This window comes from Didymella exigua (genome assembly GCF_010094145.1).
Source record: "Didymella exigua CBS 183.55 unplaced genomic scaffold M421scaffold_37, whole genome shotgun sequence".
Taxonomy (NCBI): domain Eukaryota; kingdom Fungi; phylum Ascomycota; class Dothideomycetes; order Pleosporales; family Didymellaceae; genus Didymella; species Didymella exigua.
This window is the reverse complement of record NW_022984811.1, coordinates 16,682-30,980: the sequence shown is the minus strand read 5'-3', so window position 1 is coordinate 30,980 and position 14,299 is coordinate 16,682. Positions and strand designations below refer to the sequence as shown.

Below are 14,299 nucleotides of genomic sequence, written 5' to 3'. Positions count from 1 at the left end.
TCGACTACTCACCGCTCGCACTGACAGCCAAGGTGAAAGCTTTGGGCTGGCGTGACGGACAACGGCGATATGCAGCACCCTTAAGTTACAACATCGCCAAACTTACTCGTAATAATGCCGCAGTACGGTCGTATTCTTACCCGCCGATAGATGGCTGGAGTCGAATCCTCTGCAAAAGCTCCCCGTGACGCCCGAAAATCCCTCCAAGGTGTTACGCCGCGGATGCACAACAAGAAAACCAGAACGGGACTGGGGTGAGAAGTTTCCCCACGGATGAGCCGGAATGTCGCCAATATGGGCACTTGTGGGGTACCCCATCATTCGTGTCATCATCCGGCATGTAACAATAGTGACATCCATCAATCAGCAGATCACGGACTTCCAAGCAGAACGCTAGATTTTCTCAACAGCACGTGGTGCAGGTGGAGTACAGCGTGAAGGATTCTAGGTGTGCGACAGACCCCGCATCGCCATTGCTGAAGTTGCACTTCTATCGACGATAGCGCGCCACAAGCAGCGTCGTTCACTCCCACCAAGCTCCTCTCGCAAGCCGCTGCCGACGCCACAGAAAGCCTAAGTCCACGACGGGGGCGTGGCGTGAGAAGATGACGATGTTCTTGTTGTAGAGGTACCCGACCGAAGCCTGACAGCTGCAATCTTCGATCCCGTCTGCGCAAGGAGTGCGGGAAGCAGCTACTTCTGCCGGTGGCGGTGCGCCATGACATGGGGTAACCACGGCATTTGTGTAAATCTGCAAGGAAACGCAGAAAAGGGCTTGGGAAAGTGGAGAGTCGCGAACTTAGCAAACGTTGAAGCCGGAAAAGAGCTTGACGGCGCCAAAGCCGGACGCGCTACTCCGGAGGCTTCGGGCCTTGCTCCATCAAGTCGCTGGGGGGAACTGTGGTGCGATCAGCAGGGCATTGCTGGCCATCCCCGCAGGAAGATGCATCGCTCGACGCGCACGGAGCTAATGAACGGGTAGCTTGGTAGCTACCTCCCTGTCGTAGCTCCCATAAAGCTCTCGATGTCACCCGGCTGTTGACGTTGCGCGCTCCAGGAAATCTATCCTGCCACCAACCCAGTAGCTTTGCATTTTTTGTGTGCACATTTCTTGCTGCTTTCAGTGTCGCCCTGACAGCAACGTCGACGTCATGCATCGGACGCTCGCACAAGCATTACTGGCCATTGGCTTGGTCCAGGCCCAATCGGTACGTGCAAACATTCTATCCTAGCAACAGCACGACAGCGCCAATCGCACTTTGAAGCTTTGCAGAAGCTGCAGCAATGGTACCAGATACTGCGTTTCTTTTTGCAGGTCTATTTCCGTACCTTTAAGTTGTTTTCCACGGTTCTCCAGGCTTGTTGTGTACAAAAGCTGACACAAAGTAGTACCCAAACAACACGAACCCTACCAACAGTTCGAGTCCTCTGAACAATGCGGACAGCCCGCCGTTCTACCCCAGTCCGTGGATCGAGGGAACTGGTGACTGGGCTGTAAGTGCAATCCTTGACCTCGCTTGTTGCGGACGCTGACAGTGGGATCAGGAAGCGTATGCTAAGGCCCAAGCCTTTGTTCGCCAACTGACTCTTCTCGAGAAGGTCAATCTCACAACAGGCACTGGCTGGCAGAGTGATAATTGTGTCGGAAACGTGGGCGAGATTCCCCGTCTCGGCTTCAAGGCTTTGTGTATGCAGGACAGCCCTCTCGGTGTTCGTTTCGCCGACTACGTCTCTGCGTTCCCTGCTGGTGGCACTGTTGCTGCATCATGGGACCGTGGTGAGTTCTACCGCCGAGGATACCAAATGGGCTCAGAGCACCGCGGCAAGGGTGTTGATGTTCAGCTTGGACCCGTCGTTGGCCCCATTGGCCGCAATCCTAAAGGCGGTCGCAACTGGGAGGGATTCTCACCTGACCCATACCTCTCAGGCCACGCTGTTGCCGAGACCGTTCGCGGTATCCAGGACGCTGGTGTTATCGCTTGCACCAAGCACTTCATCCTGAATGAGCAGGAGCACTTCCGCTCGCCTGGCCAGTTCCAGGACTTTGGCTTTGTTGATGCTATCAGCACCAATGTTGATGACAAGACTCTGCACGAGTTGTACCTCTGGCCTTTCGCCGATGCTGTACGCGCTGGCACGGGCTCAATCATGTGCTCTTACAACAAAGCGAACAACTCTCAGGTCTGCCAGAACTCGTACCTCCAGAACTACATTCTGAAGGGCGAGCTCGGCTTCCAGGGTTTCATTATGTCAGATTGGGATGCTCAGCACGGCGGTGTCTCCTCCACTCAGGCCGGTCTCGACATGACCATGCCTGGAGACACTGACTTTAATTCAGGCTTCTCCTTCTGGGGAACTAACCTCACCATCTCCGTTCTCAACGGCACCGTTCCCCAGTGGCGCCTCGACGATGCCGCAACACGTATCATGGCTGCCTACTACTACGTTGGTCGCGACCAGGACACCACTGAGACCAACTTCAACAGCTGGACTCGTGAGACCTACAACTACCGCAACTTCTATGGCAAGGCTGACTACGAGCTTGTCAACCAGCACATCAATGTTCGTGATGAGCACTTCCGTGCTATTCGTTCCTCGGCCGCCAAGTCCACGGTCCTGTTGAAGAACAATGGCGCTCTCCCTCTCTCTGGAAACGAGAAGTGGACCGCAGTCTTCGGCAAGGATGCTGGTGAAAATCTGTACGGACCCAACGGCTGCAGTGACCGTGGTTGCGACAACGGCACTCTCGCCATGGGCTGGGGCTCAGGAACCGCTGACTTCCCCTACCTCATTACTCCGCTCGAGGCCATCAAGCGCGAAGTCACTGATGCTGGTGGTCTTCTATCATCCGTCATCGACAACTATGCCTACTCTCAGATCCAGATCTTGGCCGCACAGGCTAGCGTCGCTATTGTTTTTGTCAACGCCGACTCCGGTGAAGGCTATATCACCGTCGACACCAACTTCGGTGACCGCAACAACCTCACCATCTGGCACGACGGCGATACTCTGATTCAGAACGTTTCCTCGCTCTGCAATAACACCATCGTTGTCATCCACTCCGTTGGCCCCGTCCTCGTCAACTCCTTCTACGACTCCGAGAACGTCACGTAAGCTCATCTACTAAATCCCAACTCCGATTTCACTGACACATACTACAGCGCCGTCCTCTGGGCTGGTCTTCCCGGCCAAGAATCCGGCAATTCCATCGCCGACATCCTCTACGGCCGCGTCAACCCCGGCGGCAAGCTCCCCTTCACCTTCGGTACCGCAGCCGAAGAGTACGGTCCCGACCTGATCTACACACCCATCGCGGGCAACGACTCTCCACAGGACAACTTTGAAGAGGGCGTGTTCATCGACTACCGCGCGTTCGACCAGAAAAACATCACACCTGTGTACGAATTCGGGTTCGGACTCTCCTACACCACATTCTCGTACTCCAACATCAACGTCGAGAAGAAGAGCGCCGGTCAATACACGCCCACAACGGGCCAGACCACCGCTGCGCCCACCCTAGGCAACTTCAGCACGGACCTGCAGGACTACCAGTGGCCCGCTAACCTGACGCGCGAGGGCACCTTCATCTACCCGTACCTGAACAGCACGGATCTCGCCAAAGCGTCTTTCGACCCGGAGTACGGTCTGGAGTACACCTGGCCCGCCGGCTCCAGCGACGGATCACCCCAGAAGCGCATCCCTGCCGGCGGCGCGCCAGGAGGCAACCCGCAGCTGTGGGACGTTTTATTCACCGTCACGGCCTCGATCGCCAACAATGGCACGCTCCCCGGCGACGAGGTCGCGCAGCTGTACCTTTCCCTCGGCGGTCCGGACGACCCGCCCGTTGTCCTGCGTGGATTCGACAGGTTGAGCATCCAGCCGGGGCAGACTGTGACGTTCTCGGCTGATGTCCTGCGCCGCGATGTGAGCAACTGGGAGACCGAGACCCAGAACTGGGTCATCTCCGAGTACCCCAAGAAGATCTACGTTGGTGCTTCGTCGAGGAAGCTCTACCTCGAGGCCGACCTTGATCTGTCGGAGTACCGGTCCTGATCGTGTCAGAGCAGCCTGGTGGAAAGAGGGAGTGCGTTAGAGCATGCTGAGGAGGATGGTGGTTAGCAATGGCTATTCTCAACCTAGTTTTAATGAGTAATGTAACATGTTCCGTTGACCAAAGCGCTCCATTTGCTTGCGCGGCTGCGTGAATTATCTCTCTTATTTCATACTAGCCAGGTGTTCGACTGCAATCAAGGCCATCACTTTTTACCACTAGTAGGAGCCGCAGCGATGTTCTGGTATCTTTCAATCCTCTGCACGCAACCAAACCTCTTCTTACCCTGATCAAAGATCGCGTACACGGCTTTTAGCCATGTATCACCTAAAATATCGAACTTGGAGTCGCCCCTCGACTGTATACCGCCATACTGCATGCCACTCCCAACCTTTGCGAATCCCAAATCCTCTTTCTGGACCTCGAATTGCTTGTCGCCGACCGCAAATGTGACCTTAGGCAGCTTGTCAACTGGAGTGCCAATGGGGAAGACCCAGCCCTGGACCTTCGCATCGAATTTCGCGTCTGGAATAGCCCGGTAGATCTCCTTGCAAAGATCGTCGCTGACAAGCGCGAGTGTGGAGCCGGTATCAGCGATTGCAGTATTGGGGCCGCGGTCAATGACCTTGCCATTGATGGAGGCAGAGGGAGAAGCAAATTGCCAGAAGCCTTTGGTCGTGTCGATGCCGACCCAGTGAGGCTCTGAGACGCCGCAGCGATCGAGGACTTCTCGATCGATGTAGCCAAATGTGTAGAACGATTCGCCCTTGTCTTCTTCGTCTTTGTCGCGCCAGGAGCCGAGGTAGCAGGTGAAGAGCTCTTGACCCTCTTGAATGTCATCTTGTGTGATCTAGAGAGATCATGTCAGTGAAGGCCGTTGTAGACGATGACGGGAAGAACACACCATGTTTTCAACAGGCGTAGCGACTCCTTTGGGCTTGACCGTGTTAATCTTTCCAAACGCGAGGCCGAGGAGGCCGTCGCCGGCGCTCTTTATGAAATGTGCTGACAATTTGGAAGCAAGTTCGATAGCTTGGTTCTCGACGCAGAGACCACCAAGATTGACATTGTCGGTACCAACGATGCCAGATGCAGTCGAACCATCACCGTATCTGATCTTCCAGGAGCTGCCCGAGATGGTTTTGAAGGAGGTGGACTTCTTTGCATCAAACAGATTGTGCTCGCCGCGCGCAGCCTTCGTCTTCGCGTCGAGTCCAGTGGACCACAGCTGCGCACCAGATGTGAGCTGACATATCCAGGTCATGAAAGCATGGACATATCATACCTAGAGGTCGGAGCTGCCCGTATCGAAGTGTAAGTTCATGACTTGTGGCGGGGTGCCAATCTCGACTGGGCAGATGTAGAGGGCATCGTTCTGCTGGTCCTCTGCCTTGACCTCGCCAGGCTTGCCGCTTTCATCAACTTTGCGCAGAACAGACTTGGTCTCCCTTTTACTTTTGGGTCTGAATGCGTTTTTGAAGGTACGCTCTGACTGCTCGATCTTCTGGTAAGGGCCGGCGGTGGTGGGCGCGAAGTCGTACTTTTTCAGTAAACTCGTGTACGATGCGACACCTACCTTTTCGCACGCAGGATTGAGCTTGACGTTAACGCGCTTGAGGTTTGACATGGGATTTGGGGGGTATCAGGGGTAAGAATGTAATAAGAATGTAACAGGCACGTAATGTAGGTATGGTGATTGCAGCGATGTGTGGTGAAGTGGGTATCTTATAAGCAACAGTCGAAGTGCAGCTGCCTTCCAAGCTGGGCAGTCACGCTTGCAGATGCCGCTGCGCAATGTTCATACGCCGACCACGATTGCACGAGAGCTTATCGCCAGTCTACTCGAACGTGGTCTTCTTGCCCTTTCCTTCGACAATGGCCTGACTCGCTCTCTGAGCGTTCATGTGCGCTGAACCACTCTTGATGGACCTGGGATCGATCTTCGTACCAGGCTGGACGCTGTTGGGTCCATTCTTGGGCGGACGCGGCGCGCGTGGCTCTCGCAGCTCTCGTCGTCCACCTGGCCTCTCTTTGTCACCTCCAAAGTTCTTCCAGCGGTCAGGGTTCACGCCGTCGACGGGCGCTGCTGGCTTGTCTTTGCCATAGCGCTTGTTGTATCGTGTTGTGGAATCCTCAGCAAACTCGCAACGCATCTCGCGCCCGTTCAGCTTGTTCAACAACCACTTTCTCCTCTTTGTCGGGTTCTTGACCTCAGTATCTTCGTCATCGGAGCCGTCTGCGTTCTTCTTCTTCATGGCTTTCACGTCAGCCTCAGTCTTCATGACGAAGCCCTGGACGGCGCAGGTGGCAGCCTCAACATCTCCAAATGTGACCCAGGCGTAGCCCTTGCACTTGCCCGAGTCCTCGAAAGTCGCCATGTGTATGTTCTCAATGGATCCACAAGGGGCGTAGTGGGCTTCAAGATCTTCTTTGGCGACGTCGAACGACAGATTGCCAACGAAGACACGCTTGTTTGGAGGGTGACCACCGGTCTTGCCAACAGGCTTCGCCCCACGTCCGCCAGCCTCCTCGGCCTCTGCCTTGGGCTTATCTGGTCGGCCTTCGAAGCTCTTCGCGTTCTTGATGAGCAGAGCACGGCCGTCCATCTTTGTCTCGGTCATTGCGATAGCCGCGTACATGGCGAGCTCGGTCGAGAAGTCAACGTATGCGAAGCCCTTGTTGTTGGGCTTAGTGGTCCAATGTGCGGGAACAGGCTTTGTAGACGGAGGCATGTGCACTCGGGTGATCTGCTCGGTTTTGATCTCCGTGTTCTCCATGATGAAACTGCGCAGCGAGTCCTTGGTGGCAGACCAGGGCAAGTTGCCGATCCATACGCCAAACTCTGAGCGCTTCTCTTCGCTTGTCTTCTTTGCCTCGCTGTTGGCGCCGTCTGTTGTTGCGTCGCCAGACGCCTCGGTCGCAGCAGGCTTGGGATTCAGCTTTGCCTTCTTCGCAGCACGGGCAGCCTTCTTCGAGGCCGGTTCGGGGAGTGCGACATCGACGACGATCTCGTCAGGCAAGACCTCGCGCTTGCGCTTCTTCGCTGGTGTGTCGGTGGCCTCGTTGTCCGAGTTCGATTCGGCCTCAATCTTTGATTTAGAAATCTTTCCCTCCTTCTTGTCCTTTTTGACTTTCTTTTCTTTCTTCTTCTTCTCCTTCTCCTTCTTCACGACCCTCTTCACCTCCTCGTCTGAGCTCATATCGACGTCTGACATGTTGGAATATTTGTTATACAGCGTTGATGCTGGACGCGAACTTTTTTGCAGTTTTCCACAGAGAGAAAATTTGTGGAGCCCAGCCGCATTAGCGTGCCGGCGTGTGGGGCAGATCCTCTCCGTGCATTGAGGAACGGCTGCTGCACTGCTGATGTGCGAATCAACATCAAAGATCTGTCTGCATTACATTGCACTTTCTGGATGTCTCGCTCGAACGGGCGTCGATGCTCGAATCAATTGACAGCCTGAGACGTAGATATCGGGGGCAAAAGACTGGCCCCGCCATTGTTGCACTGGATTCGATGGCTGCGTTTGCCCGGTACTGATCAAATGACCATCTAGCGGTCAACTCGGGCCTAACGGTGAGGTCGCGGCGATTATTGGAACTGCGCTCACCGGCCCTTGCTATCGTGTACCGGTGAAACGGGAACCTTATCGCTGCCTCAGGTGCAGCTGTCGTGCAGTCGTAGCATCATCATCAGCACGCCTACCACACCTACAGTGCGTCTACAGACTGTTCCTGCAGCAACTGAAGGCACCTACAGTGCAAATGTCAAACGCTTGACTTGAACCAAAAAGTGTTGCCTGCAAGAGGCAAAGCGCTGCGCGGTACCGCGGTTGAGTGCTCGCTCACGTTCAGACCGCCCGAGCTAGGCAGCCGCAGCTCCATTACCGCTTCCCCAGCTACCCAGCTCCCTCGCCCTCTCCACCTCCAACCTCCACTCCCTCCGCCCAGCATCCACTTGCAGCGCCCGCTCTCGACCGCTGCACTCTTGAAGCACTCCGCGCCGCAGCGAGTCTGCAGCGCCGCCCCCTCCTCCTTTTACCGACACCGACCGTCGCCAGCCGCCGCTTCATCTGCCCGCCATGGCTGCCACCACCAGTGCCCCCGTCACGCTCGACACGCCCATCGTTATCAAGGTGCTCTTCCGCGGCCAGCCCAGGCGATTCAAGCTGCCGCTGAAGGACCTGGGGCCAAGTGTTCTTCCCGAGAAGGTGCGTTGCACTCCATCCGAGCTGCCGGTCGAGCAGGCTGCCGCCTCCCTCCGGCAGGTAGCTCGGCAGCTTGCCGCCGCTCTGTTGTTGAACAGCAGACGGACTGACAGTCGTTACATAGCTCCGTGCCGGCCTCCAGATCCGCGATGACGAGCAGGTCGTCTTCGAGCGCTACTCCGACTCCGCCGCCGCGTACGTCACCCTCGACTCGAACGCGCCTACGGTCTACAAGACGCTCTTCCGCGCCGCAAAGGCAAAGCTCAAGCTCCGTCTGAGGGCCACCGTTCCCGCCGAGTCTATCGAGCTCCCTGCGCCAGCTCCTCCAGCGCTTCCCCGTGCTGCTGTCCCGGACCCATCCGTCTTCCGCCTGAACTCCGAGACCTTGGCTCCTCGGGTCGCTGCACCAGTCTCCCCAGTCATCGCCCGCTCTCCCGAGGCACCCAAGCTCGAGGTTGTGAGCCCTGTCTCGCCCCTGAAGCCTGCAGATGACGGGGAGGCACCTGTGCCCAAGCCGTTCACGACTCGTCAAGGTAAGTGCCGCCTGTTCTTCAGCCTCACGGCTGACAAGCTCTGTACTCATTCTGACTTCAGTAACAGCCTTCTTCGATAAGCTTGCAAAGGTCCCGCACCATGCTCCGCTCGCAAACAATGCGCTCACATTCCGCCCCAAACCGGTAGCGGCATGCACTGCCTGGGTTGTCTACTGCAACAACTGCAACCACCCTATGGACGACGAGCACTTCCACTGCAGCGTCTGTGACAATGGAGATTACGACCTCTGCCTTGCTTGTGTAGACTCGGGCATCCACTGCCCTGGAGATGGCCACTGGATGGTCAAGCGTTTCGTCAAGAACGGCAACGTTGTCAACAGCACCACCCAGCGTATCCCACCCAAGGTCAAGATCGCAGAGAAGGAGATTCCCGGTGCTTTCACCGATGCTTTCACTGATGCTTTCACCGACGAGAAGCAGTCTGTCACGTGTGAGGACGAGGCGACTCGCACCTGCAACAGCTGCGTCAAGGGTAAGCTTACAACGACTCCGCTTGTTACATCAATACTTACTCTGCCAGTCCTTTCCGAGAAGGAGTTTGTCACATGCACTGCCTGCGAGGACTACGATCTGTGCCTGGACTGCCACACAGTCAACAAGCACGGCCATCACCCCGGGCACGCCTTCAAGGGCGCCAACACAGAGACTTCTCTTTCCGCTCTGGGCAATGCGCTCTGCAACCCCGGCCGTAACGCACGCCACAACGCAGTCTGCGATGGATGTGACAAGTTCATCTATGGTGTCCGTCACAAGTGCTTGAACTGCCCTGACTGGGACTACTGCTCGCATTGCCTGCAAAGTGCTAAGCTTATCCACCCTCGTCACCGCTTCGTGCCCATATACGAGCCTCTTACTGAGCCTCTCTCAAGCGGCTGCCGCCACTACGGTATCTACTGCGATGGTCCTCTCTGCAAGGACAAGGAGAACCTTTCTTACATTGAGGGTACACGCTACAAGTGCGCTGTATGCCACGATACAGACTTCTGCCAGAACTGCGAGGCGCACCCTAGCAACAAGCACAACCACACCCACCCTCTCATCAAGTTCAAGACCCCAGTTCGCAACGTCAGCGTTACTACTATGGATGAGAAGGTCAACAACTCTGTCACCGCCCTTGGGGATCGTCGACCTGTATTGAGGCGCTCGACGGCAACAGAGACTGCTCCTGTTGCTCCCTCCACAAACGCTGCAACCCAGGTCCAGACCATTGTTGATATGAGGCCCTCGGCCGAGCCTGTCGAGAAGGAGAAGATTGTCATTCAGGATCTCTTGTCTGAGCCTATTCAGGAGAAGCCTGTCGTTGCGAAGCTCGAGAACCCAACCCAAACTCTTGACGCTCACTTCATCCGTGACACCATCATCGACGGCTCCAAGATCTGCGCTGGTCAGCAGTTCGTGCAAATTTGGACAATGCGCAACCCTGGCCCCAATGCATGGCCTGCTGGCTGCAGTGTTCGACACGTTGGTGGAGACAACATGCTGAACATCGACAACAATCGTCCGTTGAGCCAAGCTGAGCTTGCCGATGCCAGCGAGAGCAATGTCAGTGGAGCTCCTGTTCAGGTCGGCGAGGAAGTCTCTTTCCGCATCGTTATGAGGGCACCTTTGCGTCAGGGCACCGCCATCTCGTACTGGCGTCTCAAGACGACTGATGGCACTCCGTTCGGCCACCGATTGTGGTGCGACATCCAGACCGTCGCCGCTCCCGCCCCAATTCCCGCCCACGCCCCTGAGGTTACCGAGGCTTCTTCGTCGTCCCAGATGTACGAGGTTCTTCTGCAGGCTAGAATGGAGAAGATGAAGTCCATCCGCCAGTCGCAGGCGCAGCAGCTTGAGCAGCAGAAGATGGAGCGTATCCAGCAGGTCCGCAAGGCTGCCGTTGAGCGTCTGATTGAGAACCGCCGCAGGGAGCACGCAGCTGCTCTTGCCAGCATCCGACCACTTGCTATCTCACAGCCAGAGGAACCAGCCAGGGAGCTGACGGCCGAGCTTCCCGTCGAGGAGAAGCAGGTCGATCGCCAGCCCGCTGCTCAAGCTTCCGGCATGATCTTCCCTCAGCTTGACAAGGAGTCGCCCGAGTCCAGCACATATGAGACATCTACTGCTCAGCCAGAGTCTCCAGTATCAGAGAAGAGCACTATCGCTCGTACTGTCACTGTTGTCTCCGACGAGGAGTTCTTTGAAGACGCTGAAAGTGTTGCCCTTCACTCCGATGATGAGGGCTTCATGACCGATGAGGAGTACGACATCCTCGATGCCAGCGATGAGGAGACACAGTAAGCGCTCGTTTCAAGTCAAGCGGCTTAGCAATGTGCCTTTAGGTATTTACATGTCACGGATCTCGGGCTCTTTTGGCGTTGCAATTGGTTATTAGCGACAACGCTCCTTTGTGAAGGCGCAGAGCGAACTTCAACACACCCCGACGGGAACGCTATCATAAGGCGCTACAAGGCACCCCCGAAGGACATGGTGCTATCTGGTTACTTTTCAGTAGGCGCTCTCCTCTTCACTCTCCTATATCGTAGTATGAATCCAACATGATTTTTCTTGAACCTGCGCCATCCGACATCCAGTGTTTATATGAGTGCGTGTACATACTTGCCGACAACCAAAACGACTAACCTCGGAGGTATCGATAGAGCCAACACAGGTGTCACTTCAGAAGGCTGACCTATACCACGTTCTTGTAACAGCACATGACGTGTGCGACAGGCTGTTACCTACAAAGTTTTACTCGCTCAGAAGATAGTGTACCAGTAACCCAAGCATAATGTGGTCGAAGAAGGGAAGGGTTTCAGATATCGAATCATACAATCAATGTTGAGATCAAAGCAAGGGCAGACATACAAGGCTCACCAGATGGAGACTATCCTAGCAGCCTTCTCGTCAACACCAATGTCCGATTCAGAGCCAAAGGTTCCAGAAAAAGGACGGGCAGCGATCTGATCTGCGTGCCATTGTTGCCAATCTATGATTCTCGGTGGAGGTCTCGAAACCCATACCATCACTGCCGCGGACGCGTCCTGGTCCCTCGATGCCGACGGTTTAGCTGTCTTGTGCAACACCTGATATATGGATCTGCGCAGAAGCTTGGGAAGCTGGAGGTCTGGCCACGGGCAATCCGGTTCGATGCTCCGTCTCCACCCGTACACAGACTTCCTCGCGGGCTATCACAGATTATGAAATCGGATCGCGTTGGATTAGTGCCGCGCAGATCGCAGGGAACCAGTCTATAGTGGCTCGATCTAATGGAGATTAGCTCTCGCTGTGATCTGACAAAGATGAGTGGCAACTAGTGGCTATCTCCTGCATGGCTCGAAAAGTCCAAGCAACGAGCTTTGCAATGAGTCGAGCACCATCTTAGTTCCGAGCTGCCTGGGACGGCCCATTTCAGTACCCACCCATATTCTTGGACCTGTCTATCGAGGCTGTAAAAGTGCAGTGGCTGGATCCTCCGGGACATTCTAGGGAGACGTCTGCCGGCAACTGAAGACATCACTGTATATTTTGCTGCTCCTATCTAAGACGGCGTTAGTGCCAATTGACCTACACGGATGACGTCATTGATAGGCATACGCGGTTCCACCGTGATCGCTGCAGTCTGCTACTAACAACAGAGCACTCCAACATGTCGGACCCTTTGAATATTCTTATCACAGGTGGAGCTCGCGGTATTGGTCGCGGTCTCTTCCGCCAATTTCTGTCAAAAGGTCATCGAGTGATTATCCTCGACTCTAATTTTGAAGAGCTGGACCACGTCAGATCGCAGGCGGGAAAGTGGCCAAGCACACAAGAGAACTGGCACGCATTGCAATGCGATCTGAGCAAGCGCGAGCAGATCAAGGATGCAGTCCGAACTGTGAAGGAGACATTCAATGGAAAGCTGGACGTACTAATCAACAATGCTTTTCCGACAACATTGCAGATCGCAGAAAATCGGAAGATGGAAGGGGAAGGAGACGACATCGAGGCTGAATGGGATCTCAAGATTGCTATAGGCTTGACCGCTCCATTCGTCCTCAGTCGACTCTGCGTACCTCTCCTTATTGCTGGCAAATCGACTAGAGGTTCCCCGGGCACTATCATCAACGTGTCATCCACACGAGCTTATCAAGCTGAGTCGGACCACGAAGCCTACTCTACAGCAAAGGCGGGTATCCTAGGCCTTACGCGGTCGATGTCCATCTCTCTAGGTCACCGCCACGCAATCCGAGTGAACGCGATCATCCCAGGCTGGATCCATGTCGAGAACGAAAGCAAAGCTGGGGATGAGAAGGGAGCGAGATGGGAAGAAGGGTTGAGCAAAAACGATTTTGAATGGCATCCGGCTGGACGGGTTGGCAAGAGTGAGGATATTGTACGTGCGGCAGAGTATCTGGTTGAAAGTGGATTCGTCACGGGCCAGGAAGTCGTGGTTGATGGCGGAGTGGGGAGGAAGATGGTGTACCCAGAATAACTGTTCGCAAACTGCATTCGATAGTTCCTAATAAGGCTGAGTGGAAGGGCGGGACCTGCCAAGAGGAAGCAATCTCGTCTCCAATCTGTCGACCAAACCATCGTTATCTCAATCTCTGAATCCAATCCGTCAAGGATGTTCAGATCTGGAGGTGACAACAAGAAGCATCACTGTGGGAATGTGTAAGCCTCAGGTGTTGAGGTGGATGTAAGTGGTGTTGCTGAAACGTGCATTCATCAGCCGAGACTGGTCGGACGCGCAAGGCTGTCGACGGCCGCCTTTCTTAAGCTCGCGACATCCCATCGGCTCGAGCCTCGCCCTCTTCGCCATTCCGACTTACAAAGCCTGGTGCTCATTTCCTCGATTCTGTGCAATCTCGCCAGCCGCTTTATACCATGCAGCGATCATGCAAATGCCGTTTTACATATATCGCCCCACTTCGATGTTTCACCCAACCCGCGCGAGCCTTGTCGCCCACACTCTTGTCTCGACAGCTCGATCGTGTGTTTCCTACACATCGACTCAGAAATGAAGAATTGCCATCTGCTACAAACGAATAGGCCGTCTATCAAAGTCACAGGCGTTATTCGTGACACCTGCTTCAATCCCCAGCGTTTGGGTTCTTCTGAAAGAATCTGCACTACGACAACACCTTCATCTGTGGCTAAGATTACGCCCGGTCCCCGGCATGGTCGACCCAGAGGGGCGCCGGGATTCTGGATGCGCCACACTGGCCGTCTGACTGAAAGGCTGTTCGGACCTCCAAATGCATCCTCCGAAGGAGACGAGGTAACCTTGCCCTGGATGCCATGCTGCGTTCAATGTGCCGCAAGGAATGAGAATCGTCGGGTCGCGGTGGTATGGATACTACCGATAGGTTCATGAACATCAACGTCATACAGTGTAGGGTAAAGAACGATTACAGATGGTATCCTCGGTAAGAAAGCATAACCGAACCCCCTGCATTTAGAAGGATCAAGCACGGGTTGACAGCGGGCGCTATCCAGACCAACATCAGCCTACTGCCAGG

At 55.2% G+C, this 14,299-nt stretch overlaps 5 protein-coding genes across 5 annotated transcripts; 3 read left to right on the top strand and 2 right to left on the bottom strand.

Annotated features, from left to right (window-relative positions):
* Positions 1–1,151: 1,151 nt before the first annotated feature.
* Positions 1,152–4,053, top strand: M421DRAFT_95293 (glycoside hydrolase family 3 protein; the record flags this gene model as incomplete). Its single annotated transcript, XM_033598294.1, has 4 exons — positions 1,152–1,208; positions 1,390–1,494; positions 1,546–3,110; positions 3,162–4,053. The coding sequence occupies 4 exons, from the start codon at positions 1,152–1,154 to the stop codon at positions 4,051–4,053; spliced, it is 2,619 nt and encodes an 872-aa protein (XP_033444771.1).
* Positions 4,054–4,256: 203 nt separating this feature from the next.
* On the bottom strand, positions 4,257–5,678 carry M421DRAFT_8619 (aspartic proteinase precursor; the record flags this gene model as incomplete). Its single annotated transcript, XM_033597585.1, has 3 exons — positions 4,257–4,901; positions 4,956–5,279; positions 5,379–5,678. The coding sequence occupies 3 exons, from the start codon at positions 5,676–5,678 to the stop codon at positions 4,257–4,259; spliced, it is 1,269 nt and encodes a 422-aa protein (XP_033444770.1).
* A 211-nt stretch (positions 5,679–5,889) lies between these two features.
* M421DRAFT_103662 (uncharacterized protein) lies at positions 5,890–7,251 on the bottom strand (the record flags this gene model as incomplete). The annotated part of the gene is made up of 1 exon (XM_033586924.1): positions 5,890–7,251. The coding sequence occupies one exon, from the start codon at positions 7,249–7,251 to the stop codon at positions 5,890–5,892; it is 1,362 nt and encodes a 453-aa protein (XP_033444769.1).
* Positions 7,252–7,755: 504 nt separating this feature from the next.
* M421DRAFT_424649 (uncharacterized protein) lies at positions 7,756–11,366 on the top strand. The gene is made up of 4 exons (XM_033593822.1): positions 7,756–8,262; positions 8,384–8,792; positions 8,860–9,285; positions 9,334–11,366. The coding sequence occupies exons 1-4, from the start codon at positions 8,134–8,136 to the stop codon at positions 11,091–11,093; spliced, it is 2,724 nt and encodes a 907-aa protein (XP_033444768.1). The 5' UTR covers positions 7,756–8,133; the 3' UTR covers positions 11,094–11,366.
* A 1,068-nt stretch (positions 11,367–12,434) lies between these two features.
* M421DRAFT_424648 (3-oxoacyl-reductase) lies at positions 12,435–13,429 on the top strand. The gene has a single exon (XM_033593821.1). It carries the CDS (start codon positions 12,442–12,444, stop codon positions 13,267–13,269), a length of 828 nt encoding a protein of 275 aa, XP_033444767.1. The 5' UTR covers positions 12,435–12,441; the 3' UTR covers positions 13,270–13,429.
* The last annotated feature ends 870 nt before the right edge of the window (positions 13,430–14,299 follow it).